The sequence below is a fragment of the Lolium perenne genome, chromosome 4 (assembly GCF_019359855.2).
Source record: "Lolium perenne isolate Kyuss_39 chromosome 4, Kyuss_2.0, whole genome shotgun sequence".
Classification (NCBI taxonomy): Eukaryota; Viridiplantae; Streptophyta; class Magnoliopsida; order Poales; family Poaceae; genus Lolium; species Lolium perenne.
In genome coordinates, this window is record NC_067247.2 from 363,560,449 (window position 1) to 363,581,103 (window position 20,655).

The 20,655-nt window shown below is 42.2% G+C and overlaps 2 protein-coding genes across 2 annotated transcripts in view; both read left to right on the plus strand.

The window, feature by feature from the left end:
- The first annotated feature begins 6,246 nt into the window (after positions 1 to 6,246).
- Positions 6,247 to 8,916, plus strand: LOC127296753 (uncharacterized). The gene is made up of 5 exons (XM_051326958.2): positions 6,247 to 6,533; positions 6,751 to 6,851; positions 7,991 to 8,107; positions 8,191 to 8,292; positions 8,562 to 8,916. Exons 1-5 carry the CDS (start codon positions 6,323 to 6,325, stop codon positions 8,730 to 8,732), a joined length of 702 nt encoding a protein of 233 aa, XP_051182918.1. The 5' UTR covers positions 6,247 to 6,322; the 3' UTR covers positions 8,733 to 8,916.
- A 5,787-nt stretch (positions 8,917 to 14,703) lies between these two features.
- The window catches only part of LOC139830296 (uncharacterized), a 36,948-nt gene continuing 30,996 nt past the window's right edge, over positions 14,704 to 20,655 (plus strand). The window contains exons 1-2 of the mRNA XM_071818304.1: positions 14,704 to 15,266; positions 15,527 to 15,953. Of these exons, the coding sequence (XP_071674405.1) occupies positions 14,704 to 15,266; positions 15,527 to 15,953 (990 nt within the window). The remainder of the gene's footprint in view (positions 15,267 to 15,526; positions 15,954 to 20,655) is intronic.

The following is a 20,655-nucleotide window of genomic DNA, read 5'->3' on the forward strand; positions in this document are numbered from 1 at the left end:
CCGTACTACAAACTCTACTTAAATGGTTGAAGGTGTAGTTGGACTTGATAGCTTTCCATGTCTAAGAGTTCATCGTAATAGCTAAGTTGTGTTGAAGGTCGAGGGAGCTAGCGGGGTACTTGTGCCGCCGTGAACGGCCCTCCTTGGAGTAAATTTTAATCATGCTCTTAATGTTGAACCTGCTAGTTGTTTACAATAAGCTTGTGAGTTCTTTTTGACTAATGTTAAGCTACGGTTTTTGGCACTTCCACCATCCAAATTTGCTAGCCTCTTCGGTACTGTGCATTGCCTTTTGCTCACATTGAGAATTGTGCATACTTCGCCAGTACATCCAAACTCGTGGGAGGACTTTCTCTTGTTCTCCTACACATAAGCCCATACATCTCCTCAAAACAGCCACCATACCTACCTACCACAGCATTTCCATAGCTGTTCCGAGATATATTGCCATGCAACTTCCATTTTACATTACATGACTTGTTGTCGTTTATTATTTATATATTGCTTTGCATGATTCTATACAGCTGATGTGTGGTACCCATGTTACGCTAGATCATTGCACATCCTGCTACACTGGCAGAGGCATACAGTTTTATACATCATGTTTTATTCATTATGAGTTATTTGTACCAAAAAGTGTGTTATCATATTAGGATGTTGCCCCTAAAAGTGAAAAGAGCCATGGAGGCCATCAAAAGGAGAAACAGAAAAAGAAAAAAAATAGAAAAAAAGAAAAAGAAAAAAAAGAGAGAAAGAAGAAAGAAAGAAAAAGGGGGCAGCATTACTATCTTTTATCCACACTTGTGCTCATGTTTTAGCACCTGCAGTATTCATAGTCATCATTTGTGCTCATGTTTAGCATCCATACTCCATGTGAGAGAGTTTTCATGATTTACTAGTATAACTATGTGGGGAATTTACACTATAGAACTTGGGTTGTATATTCCAATGATGAGCTTCCTCAAAAGTGCTCTAGGTCTTCGTGAGCAACCAAGTTGGATGCACCCCCACTAGTTCCATTGGAGAGCTTCCTCAAAAGTGCTCTATGTGCATCCGTTGCATGGCAATCACTACTCCTCGCATAGCTTCGATTATAAGACTTCCTCTTGTCTAATAATCACTTATAGCTTTGTGAGACTTTCTTTCATTGGCCTTCCAAACCCCCATTAACGTTCTTTATGCCATAACATCCTGGTGCCAATACCAAATGCTTGCGCTCACCGGTTGAGTAGACTTCGAAACAGTTGATTCATGACGTCCATGTTTAATTTTACTTGACTGAATCCTTCTATGTTGTGAAAATTTACTTGATGCTTGGAATGAAGGATAGAACTTCTATGTTGGATACTTAAAACATCTTTAATGAACTTTGTACGGTTTCATGTCTTTAAAGCAATAGTTCATGAAAACTTCTAGCTTGTTTAACTCTTGCATCGTCATCTCTTATATCAATATAGACATTTGCTTTGAGTGATTTGATCTCAGTTCATATGCTTTACATCATTATTGGATCAAGATTATGTTGGTAGCATGCCACTTTAGAAATTATCTTTGTTATCGTTTACCTACTCGAGGACGAGTAGGAACTAAGCTTGGGGATGCTAATACGTCTCCAACGTATCCATAATTTCTTATGTTCCATGCTTGTTTTATGACAATACCTACATGTTTTATTCACACTTTATATCATTTTGATGCATTTTCCGGCACTAACCTATTAACGAGATGCCGCAGTGCCAGTTCCTGTTTTCTGCTGTTTTTGGTTTCAGAAATCCTACAAAGGAAATATTCTTGGAATTGGACGAAATCAACGCCCAGTATCTTATTTTTCACGGAAGCTTCCAGAGCACCGAAGAGGGGCCAGAGGGGAGCCAGGGGGCCCCACCCCACAAGGCGGCGTGACCAAGGGGGGGGGGCGCCCCCCTATGGTGTGGCTCCACCAGGACTCCTCCGAGGCTGCCCTTCCGCCTACTTAAGGACTCCGTCGTGAAAACCCTAAAAGAATAAGCCACGGTACGAGAAACCTTCCAGAGCCGCCGCCATCGCGAAGCCAAGATTCGGGGGACAGAAGTCTCTGTTCCGGCACGCCGCCGGGACAGGGAAGTGCCCCCGGAAGGCATCTCCATCGACACCACTGCCATCTTCATCACCATCGCTGCTTCCATGATGAGGAGGGAGTAGTTCTCCCTCGAGGCTAAGGGCTGTACCGGTAGCTATGTGGTTAATCTCTCTCCCATGTACTTCAATACAATGATCTCATGAGCTGCCTTACATGATTGAGATTCATATGATGAGCTTTGTATCACTATTAATCTATGTGCTACTCTAGTGATGTTATTAAAGTACTATATTCCTCCTCCATGATGTAACGGTGACAGTGTGTGCATCATGTAGTACTTGGCATAGGTTATGATTGTAATCTCTTGTAGATTATGGAGTTAATTATTACTATGATAGTATTGATGCGATCTATTCCCCTTTCATAGCCTGAAGGTGACAGTGTGCATGCTATGTTAGTACTCGGTATAATTGCAATGGTCTATCATGCACTCTAAGGTTACTTAAATATGAACATCGAATGTTGTGGAGCTTGTTAACTCCAACATTGAGGTGCTCTTGTAGCCCTACATAATGAATGGTGTTTGTCATCCAACAAGAGAGTGTAGAGAAAGTGGCATTTATTTATTCAGTTATGTGATCAATGTTAAGAGTGTCCACTAGTGAAAGTATGATCCCTAGGCCTTGTTTCCAAATACTGCAATCATCGCTTATTTAGTGTTCTACTGCATCTTTACTTCCTGCAATATTACCACCATCAACTGCACGCCAGCAAGCTATTTTCTGGTGCCATTATCACCACTCATATACATCCATATTACTTGTATTTCACTATCTCTTCGCCGAACTAGTGCACCTATACATCTGACAAGTGTATTAGGTGTGTTGGGGACACAAGAGACTTCTTGTATCGTGATTGCAGGGTTGCTTGAGAGGGATATCTTTGACCTCTTCCTCCCTGAGTTCGATAAACCTTGGGTGATTCACTTAAGGGAAACTTGCTGCTGTTCTACAAACCTCTGCTCTTGGAGGCCCAACACTGTCTACAGGAATAGAAGCGTGCGTAGACATCATTGTGTTTGTTGGGATCCGACGAATATGGAATACTATGTCAAGTTGATTGTCAATCTATCATATATGTGTTGTTTATGATCTTGCATGCTCTCCGTTGCTAGTAGAGGCTCTGGCCAAGTTGATACTTGTAACTCCAAGAGGGAGTATTTATGCTCGATAGTGGGTTCATGCCTCCATTAAATCTGGGATAGTGACAGAAAGTTCTAAGGTTGTGGATGTGCTGTTGCCACTAGGGATAAAACATCGATGCTTTATCGAAGGATATTTGTGTTGATTACATTACGCACCATACTTAATGCAATTGTCTGTTGTTTGCAACTTAATACTGGAAGGGGTGCGGATGCTAACCCGAAGGTGGACTTTTTAGGCATAGATGCATGCTGGATAGCGGTCTATGTACTTTGTCGTAATGCTCGATTGAATCTCACTTTACTCATCATGATATGTATGTGCATTGTTATGCCCTCTTTATTTGTCAATTGCCCAACTGTAATTTATTCACCCAACATGATATTTTTTATTGGAGAGACACCACTAGTGAACTGTGGATCCCGGTCCAATTCTTTTACATCTGAATACAATCTACTGCAAACATTGTTCTTTACTGTTCTTCGCAAACAAACATCATTTTCCACACCATACATTTAATCCTTTGTTTACAGCAAGCCGGTGAGATTGACAACCTCACTGTTAAGTTGGGGCAAAGTATTTGGATTGTGTTGTGCAGGTTCCACGTTGGCGCCGGAATCCCTGGTGTTGCGCCGCACTACACTCCGTCACCAACAACCTTCACGTGCTCCTTGACTCCTACTGGTTCGATAACCTTGGTTTCTTACTGAGGGAAAACTTGCTGTTGTACGCATCACACCTTCCTCTTGGGGTTCCCAACGGGCGTGTGCTTGACGCGTCAACACACATGTGCTGATTTGAACTAATCAGACTTGTGATATCTTTCAATTTTTTAATTTGAGCAAGTCAGGTACATGATTTGATCGACAAACACAGTTGCACTAAAAAGAGGAGATGGGTGAAGAGGTGTTGGAGACACACCTGTACTGAGACGGGAGTAGATCCAAAGGCCTTCCCAGCAGCAATGTTCTCCATGTCCACGGTCCCTCCCTCGTTGTCATCCATGCTTCTTTGGATCTCTCTTGGTCTTCCCCCCTACTCTTCCAGATCTACTTCCTTTTCTGATCGCTTTTTTCCCAGCGGCCGGGGCATCGCCACTCTGTTTCCCAGATACTTTGCGTGAGGAGGAAGAAGGAGAAGAAAGGTGACGTGGAGACGTATTTTGTTAGAAGTGGTTTGCAAGGCCTAGTTCCTGGCTGTAGTTGTAAGGCCCAGGAAGCTACAGCCGGACTGAAAAAACCAGAAAAAAAACGGACTGATGGTTTTTGGGCCGGACTGAGTGGGGAATGAAACTGGACCGAGCCTTACAACAGAAAAGGACTGAACGTGGGAATAAATTGGCCTGGGGAAAATCTGACTTGAACCCAATTTCATTTTCAGCTAGATGATGATTAGAAAGTGATGATATGAGCAAGAATAATAGCGTAGCTAACAACGGGCTATAGCAATTTATCACGTTATCTATAGCTAATTTATAGCATCGATCATGTATAATAGTTAGTTATAAGAATATTTAATTTTATCAATACATGGTTTATCTTTCATTCTCAGAAAGGGTCTAAAAGCACGTGCTAGAGCTATCTTTTGCATGAGATCCTGCTTACCTTCACCCTCATATTGTCACTCCTACTAAATAAAAATACAATATTTTATATCTTATAGCAAGTTGTTGACTGGATCTTACTGTAATTACTCTAACGCAAGATATTTCCTTGTTTTAGTTTTCAATATATTTCACACATACAAAATCATGCTAATTGAATCAAACGTGCTTGAATTATTGTGACGTGGCCATATATTTGAAAATTTGAACCAACTACTACATATCCCTTCTTGGACATTTCTTGCCCATGTCTTAAATTTGTCCCTCCAAAGCCTCTTCCGGAACCCTATTCCCTAGCCTCATCACCATGGCCTTCCCTTTTGGAAACAAGAAGTCATCCATGCTTTGTCACGTGATGAACCCTGGACCAACGACTTTGGGCCTAGATTCTTCATTTGGCACTCAGCTACATGGAATTTTTTTCGAAACACAATTCAAACACAGAGGCTCACAAATGCACACAAAAACTTGCTCCTATGAACGCACACACGTACACCCTATCCCTATGAGCACCTTCGAAAGACTGAGTCCAAATAAAATTATCTAGCCAGTCATAAAATTGACAAAGTCACCGCAGACATCTCGCTATCGACGGGAAGTCGGGAACGTTATCTCTATACATGGAAGATTCTAAAATTACTCTGATTTCTATGATTTAACTTAGACACGTCTAGATGTCTTATCTCACACACTTTCATTTTATTTTAATCACCTTGTACATGCAAACATCAATTATTCTACATATCACGTGCATTTTATATTTTTATTACGACATGAATAAAAAAATAGTCTTTTCGTGCGCAACGTAGTACAAACATAGACACTCACAAATATGTGCATACTCTCATTCCTATAAATACACGCACATACATCCTAGCACTGTGAACACCTCCGAAAGATCAAGTCCATGAGACTAATCCAACGAATCTTGAGATTGGCGAAATCTACTCAGACAACTCGCTATCGACAGTAACGTCGCCTTTCACCCAAATAACATTCCGTCTTCACGAGACACCAAAGCATAAAAATGAAGTTTGGTCCCTCGTGGGCACTATTGTTTTTCTTTATCTTTTCTGCGGAACATAGCATAGCAATATATGTGTATGATTCTGCTAAAAGAACACACATTATCCATTTCCAACCACGAGTGAATGAATATCCATCCATCCACACCTTTGAGATCCCCGGCCACCCAAGAAATTGTCGGTAGCATCGTTAGCTCTGGGGTAATCTGATCCCTCCATCTCGTCAATAACAACGCGGCCGACGGCCACGATCCAACCAATCGTCCTCCTCCCGTGGCCACCGAAAAGGCAAAGAAAAAAGGGCGGCACGGCCAAGCCAAGTCCACCGCCGGGAATCCACGCCAGCCACACCTCGCCAGCGCCGCCCCTCCATAAAAATCCGCCGATTCTTCCTCCCTCCGCGATCTCCCATCTCCTGCCCACCACATTCGCCATGGCCGATCCCGCCGCCCTCTCCTCCTCCCTGCCCCGCTCGCTGGCGTCCAGGAGGCCCCTCTCCTCCCCGCTCCACGGCGGCCGGCCCCGGTCCCCGCGCCGCTGCCGCTTCGGGTCGCGCCTGCGGGCGCGCGCGAGGAAGGGCGACCCCGAGGACATCTACGGGCCCTACCCGTGGGAGCAGCCCTTGGATCTCACCACTGGCTTCGGTAATTCCCCGATCGTTCATGCCGCTGCCCGAAATGCTCCGATTAGCGATGGGTGATGTGCTACCTTTTCCGCATGAGAGGGGACTGGTAACGGCGTAGGAAGGCTGCTGTGCTCGTCGTTCCTGGAATGTAGATTTCTACCGTAGGGTCTGTAATATTCATGTGTACCGTGCTGCTCTGACGGGTTCTATCTTGCCTGGCTTTCTCCTCCTAGCAGATATTGAGTGGGTGCAAGAAGAGAAGATCACACTCTTCACCTCTGATGGGCTTGTTCAGATTGGCGGTTCCATGGTACCTCGCCGAGTCACTGCTTCCGAGGTACTATCTTGCTGAGCTGGTTAAACAACATGCTGCTTGAGTCCCAACTATGTACAAAGCTTGTGCACCATACCGAATTGTAGAGCGTTGATCCATGCTAGTAAACACTGAAACAGATCTTCATTCCTGGTTATACATATTGTGAGCACAGTGCACAGGAGGACGTTATGATATCGTTGTCCTTCAGGAAAATAAATCCATGTTATTTCTATCTCTTCACTGTATCACAAAGCTACAGTTGTTTACTTTGATCAGACACGAGTTGGTAACTCGAATTCGGTTTCAAACCGAGAATGTTGATTCATTATGAAGAAAGAGATTTGTTAAAAACACGTCCACTTACATGGCATGCGGACTACTACCAGACGCTGAAACAACCAAACAGTTTGTGCAAATCGCCTTGCACCCGCTTGGCGAGTGGCGACATTCCAAGCATAGCAGTGATGCACCTCCCCCGACATGTCATACATGCCACCCCATGACACACAACTAGTCACCTCGTCTAACTTCCCGCGATGACTAGACAAAAACACAACAAACCAGGCCAGTGATGATGACTGCCACATTAAATTTCAGGCTGACATGCTTACAACTTTGGTTGTTGCATTCAGGTCGATACCTGTTACTGTGTGTATATTTGATAGATTTGGCTCTTTTCAGATTCTACTTATGTGATCATGTACTCAAACATATTAAATGGGAAACAAGTGTATAGAACCTTTAAAAGCAACACTACGTCACCACCCCACCACTACATGCGTACTGCAATAGTGTTCAAGCTTTGACGCATTTAGCAATCACAAAGCTCTCATATTACCATATTGGTACCGTTATGGTATTTGACAGCCTAAAATTAGTTGCACTAGTGTGAGGTTTTGTACTTTGTAGCCCTGCCCATGATGCTAATTCAGAACACATCGCAGTTAACATTGAATGTCTTTAAAAGTAAAAACATACTGAATGTTATTTGCTATTATTATATTCTTTGGAATTTGAGTCAACCATTTTTCATTTTTCTATTCAAGTTTATTCATGCATTATTAGGTCTCACAGATACTTGCTGAAGTTGATTTATCGTGTCCTCGTCAATATTTTGCATTTTATCCCTGGTCTGTTCTCATGTGTGTTAATTTGGCCAGAAGAGGCAACAAAAAGCAAAAGGCATGCATAAAGTCCGCCGGTTTCAGGAGAGCTCTTACATGGATCCAAATCAAAGTCTTTGCCTTGGAGCACTATTTAACATAGCAGCGACAAATGTAAAGATTTCTTACCACTTATGTCTTATCAGCATATGATGTTTTCCTTTCCTTGTAATAATGCAAGGTGATATATTTATCAGGGTTTAGACATGGGTAGAAGATTATGCATCTTTGGCTTCTGTCGATCTATTGAAATGCTAAGCGATGTTGTGGAAGATACAGTATTGGAGCATGGTGGCGAGGTACTTTTGTTACTCCAAGGACTATACACGCTTTTATAAACTTACGAAGCTATATCTTTTTTGATAGTTGCTCGTGAAATTCTCAAACTATTATGCAATGAAGAAATGCTTCCTTGATGTTGATAGTTGCTCGTGAAATTCTCCAACTATTATGCAATGAAGACATGCTTCCTTGATCTCGTTAAATTTCTAAAAAAACACACATTGAAGCTTTCTATCTATCTGAATGTCTAGTTCGCTAGTCTTGATGGGCCATCACTTCTGTTCAGATTGTCACTGCAGAGAAGGCAAGCAGCGATGGCCTTCAGGAGAAGCTGACTATGTCCGTTGCGGTTCCGTTGCTGTGGGGTGTTCCTCCAGCATCGGAGACCCTTCATGTCGCGGTGAGGAGCGGTGGAGGTATTGTGGACAAGATCTACTGGCAGTGGGACTTATTCTAGGAAGCCTAGATCCCAGACATTAACAAACAATCCATCTCACACTGTATATATGATTCTTCCTCTCTGATTGGCTGCACATATTGCTTCTCTATACCTGTACAGACCTGATTTCTCTTGTGCTATCGTGGCATCTTGCATATAAATAAATAAAAAGGCTCCGAGCTCACAGCTCATGTTCAATCTATTCATGTTTCAACAGCTCCCCTGGTTCATTGGCATCTACAGTGTATTTTCTTTTTCTTGAGAATGGGCATCTACAGCTGTACCAGATCAAGTATGCAATGCTAACAAGTTATTTGACTTGGGCATCAGTGCTTGGTCTTGAAAACTAAGATGTCAACTCAGATGAATTCTTACGTCGTGCGGAGAGCATCATGATTCACGCAATAGAGGACTTTAATAAAATTGGTCGTCGGTTCTTTTGCTAGCCTGCCAATAAGATGATTATGAATGACTTGTAAGGGGCGTTTGGTCTGGTGCTACTCTCTACCACAAGCTATATCTTCTTTCCGCTACCAGGAAATTTTTCGTCGGCGACTGAGTTGATGTAAACCAAAATGGAAAGTTCTTCCTTTTTGACACCACAAAAAAGGAAATTCTTTAGGTTTACTCATAACTTTCATCAGATCCAAAAGTGCCCGGATTTTTCAGCACCAAATTGGTCAGTCATGACGAAACGCACGAGCTTTTGCAAGCTTCGGGAAACCGATTGGGCCTGAAGGCACCGGTCTGCATCGTACACTGCTTAGTTTCTCGATCAGCTAACCAGCCACCGGCTGTGCCTACGGTACGTAATAAACCGATAATGATTGGCTTGATGTGAGCGTCAGCTGTGCAGCGGTACGTTTCCCTTTCTACTCAACCACGAGTCCGTAGCAACTATCAAAAACGTTTGTTAATGTAGCTCGGGGATATAAATGAGCCAGAAACTGATGTGTCAAACAAGAAGGAATAGAGAGTAGTTTCTCACCCTCAAATTCACCCGAGCGGATTGATAATACTTGTGAATTGTAGATAGGGACTTTTGATTCATAGGATTCTAAAATGCAGGAATGAAAATAACGTGTGATTGAGTAAATTTTAGATCTAGTGCAAAATATTCCTTAGAAAAAATCATATGAGATCTAATCCTACAAATCAAACAAATATCGTAGGAAAAATCATAAAGATTTGAATCCTCCAAACTTCCTACAAAATCAAATAAACCCTTAGATGTGCAATAATAGGTAAGTCATTCCTCTACTCATTTTTAAGTGGCAAATGATTAGGTGTTTATCGGTCAACTAGATGCTAAGACGAGGATCTACTTGTCAGTCTCAAGCGTTTATCTTTGTATCATATTTCTCTTTGTCCTCTCCAACATCTCACGGTCTGAAGGAACATTGATGTTGCAACCCTGCTCTTTGGGATGGCAAAAGCATGCATTAGGGAAGAGACCGAACGCGGCGAATCTCCCGTGGACACGAGGTCCCATGTGAAACTGCATGCAACCCCGGTTTTGGTAATTAGTAGCAATTTATTTGAACTAATTGTTTGCATTGAGTTTCATTTTTAGGATTTGTCCATAAGTAATGCATGAATCAAATGTTCTCTTGAAGGTTGCAATAAGAAGCAAATAAAGAAGATTAAGTGATACGTATGTCTTTAAGGAGTGAGATCTCACGTGCATCTTCAAGACATTAATATAATAAAGAAAGAAGAATGAAAGTTTAAGATGAGCCATCTCGAAGAGTATCATATGCTTGAAGCTGAGCTAATTACACCGGCGGTACACCATCTTGCAGCAGATGTGATACATTGGTCCAACATTTTGCAAACCGTGAGACCGCCGTCCAAGAACTTGCAAATTGCGTGATAGTTTGGTCATAGCGAATGACGACGCGACACGTGGATGCCACGCTGGCCGGTAGAAACGTACGCTTCTGGGCCAGGGGTTTTTTGTCACGCGGGTTGTTTTGCACTTACCCCCGGTCGGCCCAGAGCATCGTAGATGAGCCCTCCCCTGCGCTGATTTAGCTAGCTTCCTTCTTCTTCCTTCCGCTGGCGTCGTTTTTTTTTTTTGCTCATGTCGCCTCCGCGCCGCCGTGAGAACCTGTGGCGCCGCCGTGATGCCGCCGGAGCTGCGCAAGCGGATGTGGAACGAGGATCCACCTCCCTACGGTATGCTATTCCTCGAGTCCCTCCTCTTTGTCCCTGTTCCTTGTTTTCTCCGCGTGTAGAGTAGCGCCCGTCGACGCCATGGATTCGGAGGTCTGTGGTTTCTTGTTGCGTAGTAATGGAAATGGAAGCACCATCGTGGACTTGTTCAAGAGCAATCAGACTTGTTCAAGAGCAGGTGGTTGGAGTCAAATCCGTGGGTTGCACTAGACATTTGAAGCCGTGTTTTTGCGGAAGAACATGGCATTGTTATCGTTCAATATGAGAATAAAAAGCACCATTGATGGATATTGTGTGTTGTATAGCTTAGTTTAACCCCTGTGCATGGAATAGAATCAAAAAGTTTCAAAATTCTGTTCGGTTGTAGATTGCTTAACTCTGAATTTTCTGACTGGAAGTTGCATGCTCTGTCTGAGTGTGTAGACTTTGTAGAATCTTGAGTGTGCATGAGATAGTATTAAGTTCTCATTGTTTGATCTTCAGTGGTGCATAATGTGACTGGTTCAGGATACTTCTCTTTAGAAGTATGCCACAATGAATTTTTGTGTGGATTGGGATAAAGGTTGCAGTATGTTGATGATACAGTATATGTGTTTTATTATCTCAGTGTTCATAGTTGGTCCAACTTAGTGCTTGATGAAATTCTGGGAATGCTTGACTGTTTGAGGGATCATAAAGTACATGTGTATTGGTTGTCTCCTGGAAAAAATCTGAAAGATGGTTTACTACCTATTGTCAGTGATGCAGACATGAATGAGATGAGGAATGCAACAACAACTGATAACACTCTGGTGATATTTGTGGATCACACCAATTTTATTGGAACTATTAGAGCTGAGATTGTCACGATTAATGTTGCAAGAGCAGCTATGTCAGTTGGTACACCAGCTCCACCAATCACAAGACTAGCTCCACCAATTACGAGTCCAGCTCCATCAGTTGCTAGACCAGCTTCATCTGGTGCAAGAGGTGCTCTATCAGAAGCATCAGTTGTAGTTGTTGAGACAGTTGAGCAAGAATCTCTGGCTGATTTGGATGATGACTCTGACAGTGGAAGTGACTTTGAAATATATGACAGTGAGTATGATGCAGAGGATGGAGATGATGATATGTTCATTGATAATATAATGTGGACAACAGTGTGAATGACAACAATGAGAGAGCTGTGTTTGTATAAACTGAAAATGAAGATGCACTAGATGACAGAGACTTGCATTTGGTAGATGATGAAAGGCAGCTGAAAGTGCATGGAGCCCCCATGTGTGATTTTGGTAATTAATGACAATCCCTATGGACTAATGTTTGCATTGAGTTATATTTGTAGGAGTTGTCCATGGGCAATTCTTGAACCATATGTTGGCTTCAAGGTTGCAATAAGAAGAAATTGATGAAGTATACCAAGTGTCAAGTATGTCTTGAAGATGAAGATGAAGATGAAGTGTGCCCTCAAGTTACTTCAAGACATCAACATGATGAAGAATGAAGAATTGAAGTGCAAGTTCAAGATGAGCCAACTCGAAGAGATCATAAGCTTGAAGCTTGCCATGGAGAAATGAAGTGCTAGTTCAAGATGAGCCATCTCGAAGAAATCCTTTGATTGACTCTTATCATCCATATGGTGATCATGGATATGTGAAGTTGCGCCGAAGAAGAAGCTCTCCCATGGTGGTTTATGGGGGAGCAATCTACAAGACTTCGTCAAGCAAGCACAAGCAAGAAAGGCGTTCCATCTTGTTGCGGTCAAGATCGTCATCATCGAGCTCAAGTGGAATGCGCAAGATTAAGGTTTGCTCTTGATAGGGTTTCTTTCTCACCGGTCTCATGGTGTAGTTGGAGACCGGTTTATAGTTTAGTTGCCGTACTATCAAGAGGGCTCTCAAGTGAGTAACTCGATCGTATCGTTCGGAGAGAGCTCAAACCTTTGCATCCTTGCATCATCTTTCTTGGTTGTTATTTGGATCTTATCCATGTGGTGTTTTAGAGCTTGTGGTTATTTCCATAGCAAGCTCTAGTTCATCGAAAACGGATTCCGCATGAATCACTTGTTGCGTTTTCGAGTTTGGTGATTTTCTCGGTTTCTCATGTTGAGGTATTGCACCTCTAAAAATCATAGAAAATCACCCCCACTGATTTCCATATTTCCACTTTTTGTTGGGTAGCTCTTGTCGTCCTCTTTCCAACAAAATTGGTTTCGTCTTGATCGGAGTTTCCAAACTCTAGATATTGTCTTTTGAAGTTTATCTTCTATTTGATTTAAAGAAAAAAGGAAAAGGGGAGTCAGCCGGCACTACCGCCCTTGTTGGGCCGGCAGTGCCGCTCGGCCCACTCCGGCACTGCCGGCTCCCGCGCGCTGCACTGCCGGGCCGCGCTGAGCGGCACTCTCCGGCCTGCCCCCGGCGGCTGCCGGGCCAGCCCAGCTTTGTGCCTGGCTTCGCTCCTGGCCGCCTTCTGCGGGCCTCGCTGGCCCAGCCGCTGCGCCGCTCGCTCGCCGCATCGCCACGCGCTGCTCTGCTCGCTCGCCCTGCCTCGCGCTGCCTCGCTAGCCCTGCCGAGCCGCTCGCTTCGATTTCCTGCTGGCGGCACTGCCGGCCATAACGGGCCGGCACTGCCGGCCTCTCCCTGGACGAGCCCAACAGGCAGATTTGCTGCAGCCCCTTTAAATAGTCTTCTTCCTCCTCTCGTTTTTTGGCTGCTTTACACACTTTTTGCTCTCCACCATTGTTGCATCTTGAGAGCTCCTCCTCCCCCCCAATCCCTCCATGATTCTTGCTCAAATTTGAGGAAAAGTGAGAGGTGGTCTAGATCTATATTTGCACCAATCAAATTCCCCTCTTTGTGAGGGAATCTCTAGATCTAGATCTTGGAGAGAAATTTTGTGTTCCTCTTCTTATATTGTTCTTCCTCTCTTATTCCTCCAATAGCTTTTGTAGCTTTGTTGGAATTTGAGAGAGAAGGACTTGAGCATCTTTGTGGTGTTTTTGCCATTGCATTTGGTGCATCGGTTTGAGTTCTCCACGGTGATTCGTGGAAGTGAAAGCAAGAAGGTTGTTTCTCTTGGGTCTTTGGACCCTAGACGGCTTAGTGGCCTTTGTGGCATCTTTGTGGTGTTCTTGGGGACTCCAATTAAGTTGTGGAGAATCTTCAAGGGCAAGGACTTTGTGGCATCTTTGTGGTGTTCTTGGGGACTCCAATTAAGTTGTGGAGATTCTTCAAGGGCAAGGCCTTTGTGGCAATTTGTTGGGAGCCTCCAATTAAGTTGTGGAGATAGCCCCAAGCTTTGTGCGGGTTCGGTAACCTCCCTAAGGCTACATAGTGGTTCGAGGACATCCCTCTTGGTGGGAATTCTCGAGGAGAATACGGTGGCCCTCGTGCATTTGGAGTGACTTGTCCTCCACACCGCTCCAACGGAGAGTAGCACTCGCAAGAGTGTGAACTTCGGGCTACATCGTCGTCTCCCGCGTGCCTCGGTTATCTCTATACCCGAGCTCCTTACTTATGCACTTTACTTTGTGATAGCCATCGTGCTTGAAGTTATATATCTTGCTATCACATAAGTTGCTAGTATTTCTTAGCATAAGTTGTTGGTGCACATTGGTGAACCTTTGCTTAGAATAAGTTGTTGGTGCACATAGGTGAACCATAGTTTAGGCTTTGGGCTTGACAAAGTGAACGCTAGTTTTATTCCGCATTTGTTAAGCCCATCTCGTAAAAGTTTTAAACCGCCTATTCACCCCCCCCCCCCCTCTAGGCGACATCTGTGTCCTTTCAGCAGCTGCTGCAGCTATAGTTCAAGGAATTTAATCCAGAGGTTGACATGGATTCTCCAGTATTTAAAATAGGGATGAAGTTTGCAGACATAGAGGAGGTTAGGCAGGCAGTCAATGCATATAGCATCAGAAATAGAGTGAAGATAAGGAAAATAAAAAATAACAGAGCAAGATTTCATGCTGTTTGTGATGAAGGGTGTCCATGGTTTCTCAAGGTTGGCACTGATTTCCAGAGATCAGGTGGTTTTGGGATATCTGCTTATGAAGATGAGCACATGTGTGAGAGAGTCTATGAAATGAGGGCACTTACTGCTAGGTTTCTACGCAAGAAGTTCATTGATGAATTCAGGGACAACCAAAAAATGGATCTGCAAACATTTGCTGCTAAGGTGCAAACAGAGTTTAATATGTGCCCTGACAGGTGGAAGCTTGGAAGAGCAAGAAAAGAAGCTCTGTTGGAAATCCATGGCAATGAGGAAGCACAATTCAGTGTACTAAGGGATTATGGCCAAGAGCTAAAGAGAGCTAATCTAGGCTCTACATTCTTCCTATCAACTAATTCTGTAAAAGATCCTAGCACTGGCATTGTTAAGGAACATTTGGCAACAATGTACTAGTCTTATGATGGCTGCAAAAGAGGTTTTCTCAGTGGATGCAGGCCACTAATTTGCATTGATGGTTGCCACGTTAAGACAAGGTACAAGGGAGTATTGTTAACTGCAGTTGGCATTGACCCAAATGACTGCATTTTTCCCATTGCAATGGGCATGGTTGAGGTAGAATGCACTAGTGCATGGGAGTGGTTTCTGACAACCTTGAGGGATGACTTGAACATCAGTAACACATCTTGCTGGACTATATGAGTGATAGGCAGAAGGGACTGATTAATGCAGTACATAAGGTTTTCCCTGATGCTGAGCATAGATTCCGTGTTAGGCATATGATTCAAAATTTCCAGAAGGCAGGCCATAGAGGAGAAACACTTAAGAATGACATGTGGGCAATTGCTAGATCAACAAATATTGCACAATGGCAGAAAAATATGGACAAGCTCAAAGTGGACAGTGAGGAAGCATATGAGTGGGTAGAAGAACTTCAGCCAAACACTTGGATCAAGGAATTCTTCTCAGATTTTTCCAAGTGTGACATGCTTCTTAATAACCACTCTGAAGTTTTCAACAGCTACATATTGGCAGCTAGAGAAAATCCTGTGTTGTCCATGCTGGACATGCTTTTCCACAAGAAGATGCAGATGCAGAGAAACTTGTCAAAACAGATGGATGCAGCAAAATGGCATGTAAGGATTTGTCCTAAAATCAAGAAGAAAATGGACAAGTTAACTGAATGGAGTTTGAATTGCATTGTTAAACCAACAGGAAATCACCTATTCTATGTCCAATCTCATGAGCTAGAAAGAAGTACCTGTGTTGACCTGAAGGGGAAAACATGTGATTGCAGAAGATGACAATTAACGGGTATACCATGTCATCATGTCATTGCTTGTTGCAGAACAGATAGGAAAAACCCTGAAACCCTTGTGCACAATTGTTATAATGTTGATACATACAACAGAGCATATAGCTTTAACTTGGTTCCACTAAGAGGAAGAGTATTCTGGGAAAAAATCAGTGCACCAGTTGTGCATCCACCTCTGTTCACAAAGGTTATGGGTAGACCCAATAAAAACAGAAGAAAAGCATCAGAGGAGAAGATGAAAAAAGGAGTAAAAGTATTTACCAAAGCTGGTGTAACAATCCATTGATCTGTCTGTGGGAAAGCTGATCACAACAAGGGAGGCCACCTGAAATTTGTGCAAGATAAAGTGCAACAACAACAGGATGGAATTATCCAGGAATATGAAGAAATTATTCAGGTTAGGAAACAACACATTTTATTGCACAACACACCTTATTACACAACACACTTTAGTACACAATACACTTAAGCACTACAAGGTTGCACAAGCAGACACAAGCTACACTCTACTTCTTCCCTGCCTTCTTGACCTTCCTGAACCATTTCTTCACTGCCTTCCTCACCTTGCAAAGCACAATGGAAGCAGTAACTTCCTTTTCTATTATTGGAGGAACAAGTGCATGCAGGTACTGCCCATCCAGTGCCCTCTCCAGTTGTTCAAGTGGAGAGAAGTGTAATATCCCAGGTATTGGGGTTACAAAAATAGAGGAAACAGATGTGTGCATTGCATTCATGCATAGAAAATCTGGGGAATTTTCACGCTTTAAAGTAAAACAGTCACAGTAACTGAAGCTTCACTTGACCTTGGTGGAATTGAAGTAGCTCATCAAGTCAAGTGCTATAAACCAAAGTGTGACCTTTGTTAAAACCTGTTTTGGATAGAGATGATTTGATCTAAGGGGTTAGATCAAATGGAACTAACACAACAACACTTTAATCAATGATCAATTACTTGATCTTATTAAAGATCATAAAATGGTATTATTTGCCATAACATATGAACATATATTCAATGGTAAATCAAGTAACAATAAAATGACTAAACCAATCTTCACTAATCTTTTCCATGTCTTTAACAAATAAATATTTCTACCATGAACCTCATGGTACTTCTTGAATTAAACTCTTGAACTTAACACCAACCAAAGCTTATCATTAAACCCTAGAGTTGGGAGAGGTATATAACCATCAAAGAGATAAGATGCAACTCTAAATTATTAACACTTAAAAGTTAAGCAACTACCTTGAGGTACAATTGAATTCACTTTAAAACTAAATACCAAATATAGCAAAACCCAAGGACCTAAGTGCATAAAAGCCACACATTCTTATTATAATCATAACTTATTAAATATGTGGAATATCACAAAACTAAATTCATTTACATTACGAATTATAGTTCAAACTATTTGAATAAAATAACTTATGAGTACTTTGAAACTCATATGATCATGCCTTGTTGAAATCAAACATCACCATTCAAAATTGGGGTATAATCCTTGTCTTTGACATTTTTTATCCCAATTACAATATAAATACAATCACATATGATATAGTGACTCACCCACAAGCATAAAATCATTCACAAGATATTTAGTAACAAAAGGCACTTGGCTATCCAAAAGTAAATCACATGAGAGGATAATACCAATGCCACATAGGATGAAAATATCTACATAGCTTGCATCTTAAGCTATGCCACCTCATGCTTAAAGGATTGCTATGGATGAGAGCATGAAACCAAGCACCTTACTCATCAAATCAAAACAAGAGTCATCCACCTATGTGTCATGATACTAGAGCATGTCCAAGACTATAAAAGGAGCCTCACACTTCATCCATTTCATCATCTTGCACCATGATGCAAGAAGACCAACACATTGAGCCACTCCATAAAATAGTTAGGATCAAGATGAAGTAGCTAGGAGGTGGAGGCATGCCACAAGATGCAGGTTTATCAGAATTCCTGAAGAACAAGCTACAAAAGATAGCAAGGTAGAATTCTTAGGCAGACCACATGCTTAGATAGTCATATCATCATTCCTTGAGTAGAAACCTAGACTATAGTCCAAGTCCTTGTGGAATGAGAGGGGTAATTGGTATAACCATATCCAAATATTTTTAGTAATACTTTAGGAAGCCAAACCTTTGATCATCACAACTTGGTAGTGATCATAAACCCTAAGAACTTGAAGTAGAAGAAATAAGCACATAAGAAAAGCTTAGGGTTAAAGCCTATAATTTATATAGGGTGAGAGACCATTCCTCATTATAACCAAAGTTAACTATAAAATGAAATATAGCTACCTGAGTTACTTTAATGATAGATTAAGGATAATACTAGAAGTCTATTGGTAGAAGATAAAACCAATTCTTAGATCCTTAGTAACTAAAGGAGCACATGAAATATTAAGCAAGTAACCATTTTATCATGCATTGGGAAGAGTAAACCTAGCCAATGCAATATGGTGTAATCTCATAATTACAACCCAGAATTAAATCTCAACCCTAGTTATGTATCACTATGGTGATCATAATATAAAACCAGGCCATAATTGAGATTCAAACCAATTGCCATTAGGTGAATATGATGAGAACCCTAGAATTGCTCACTAGTTAAAGCTTATGCTTAAATATGGAACTAAAGAATAACCTAGTGCTAAACCATTTGATTAAACCCATGGTGGTGATCAACCACTTATCTTTATAACCAAGACCAAACCATGATGAGAGTAATATATACTCTAGGTAATTCAAAGTGTTATCAAATATAATCATAGTGCTACCTTTGAAATTATGGTTATAATAAAACCTACAAGACCTTAATAAGCAAGTGCTCACATAAAATTATGTGCAAGTGACAAATTCCTCAAATAGAAACCAAGCACTAATAACAATCTATGAACTACTTTGAATTCAAAGTATCAACTCTATTAATCCAAATAAATTTGATTCACTAGAAAAACCTAAGATTAAAGTGAATACATAAACTCATGCCTAATTGAAATTTGGAATCAAGCTTCCAAACATACAAATAGAACCATATATTGTGTTAAACAATCCAGTGACATAGTGATTATTCTAAATAGATTCAATGGAATATAAATAACCAGATACCTGCAAATTCATGTTGAACTTAAATCCATCAAACATGAAATGAAATTTGAAAACAGAAAATAAAAACAGAAAAAGAAAAGAGGAGAGAAAAACCTAGCTAGACCTTACCTGGACCCTGCCAAGCCGATGCAGCCCAGCAGAAGCCTGCGAAGCAGCCCAGCAGCCTCAAGCCCAGCACAGCCCGTCGCGGCCCGAATACCCCTTCACTCGGATAAGAACGAGGAGGACGAAGAGGTCTTCGTCTTCTTCTCTGGACGCCCTGGAGCTCGCCACCGCGACGCATGCTCCACGTCCCGCGGTCACCGCCGCCATTGTTGACCTCCAACGAGCACCTGAGACACTATAAAATGCGCAGACACACTTAATCTGACCTCTCTTCGTCTCAATCATCCCAATTTTGGAAACCCTAGCTCCCGGACCACCACCTCTCGCCGCCGATTGGGGAAGCCCTAGGCCCCGCCGTGGACGCCATCGTCACTGCCATACTCCACTTACTCTACCGGCGCGAGGAATTGAGCCGAAGCGTTCCGAGGCGACCTCACCGAGCTCATCCTCTTCACTCCCGGCCATCGTCTCCGTCGACGGTGGAGTCGCCGTCCGGCCACCTCTGCATCGCCTGAGCCCTCCTACGCGTTCGTGGTGAGCCTCTGCTCCTCGTGGCCCACTCCATTCTCTCCCTAGCATCCTGTACCGTGCCATCGCCGGAGACCTGCGAGTTCCGCCGCTCGGCATTGCCGTCGGGCAAACGCCGGCGACCAAAGATAGGCGGCGCCACCACTAGCATGTTCACCTCATCACCCCGAATTGAATGCGAGTAATCCCCTGTCCTCACGCGCCCGAAATCGCCGGTGATCGTCACCGTCTACCGCCGGCCACCGTGAGTCTGGCCACGTCGGCAATTTTGACCCGGTCAAAGCCGCGTGGCAGCTGACGTGGACCATAGGCCCACATCGGTGACTACGTAGCAGCGTAGCATGGGTGCGTTTAACAGATCCTTTCATTTTAATTCAAAATCCATATATTGCTGCAACTCCAAATGAATTTATAAAATTCATAATAACTCAAAAAAATTAAAATAAAATATCCAAATTCTTAGAAAAGAAAAATTTATCCAATAAAAATATAATATGCAATTTTTATTTGTAATAAAAATTTAAGTGTTTAATACTTGTTAATTAAGCATTTCCTATTATTCTTAATTGAGCTTAAATTTTAGAAATTAAGAAAAATTTCTAAAATAAATAAAAAACCAGTAAAGTAATTAAAGAAAACATTAAAACTAATTTTCTTTAATTATTATTTTGTTAAATCATTATTAGGGAGATTTAAACCCTGATTAATAATTACCTTAATTATGAATTGTTCAAAAATAACAAAATGGCAAATTCAATATTGTTTTCATTTCA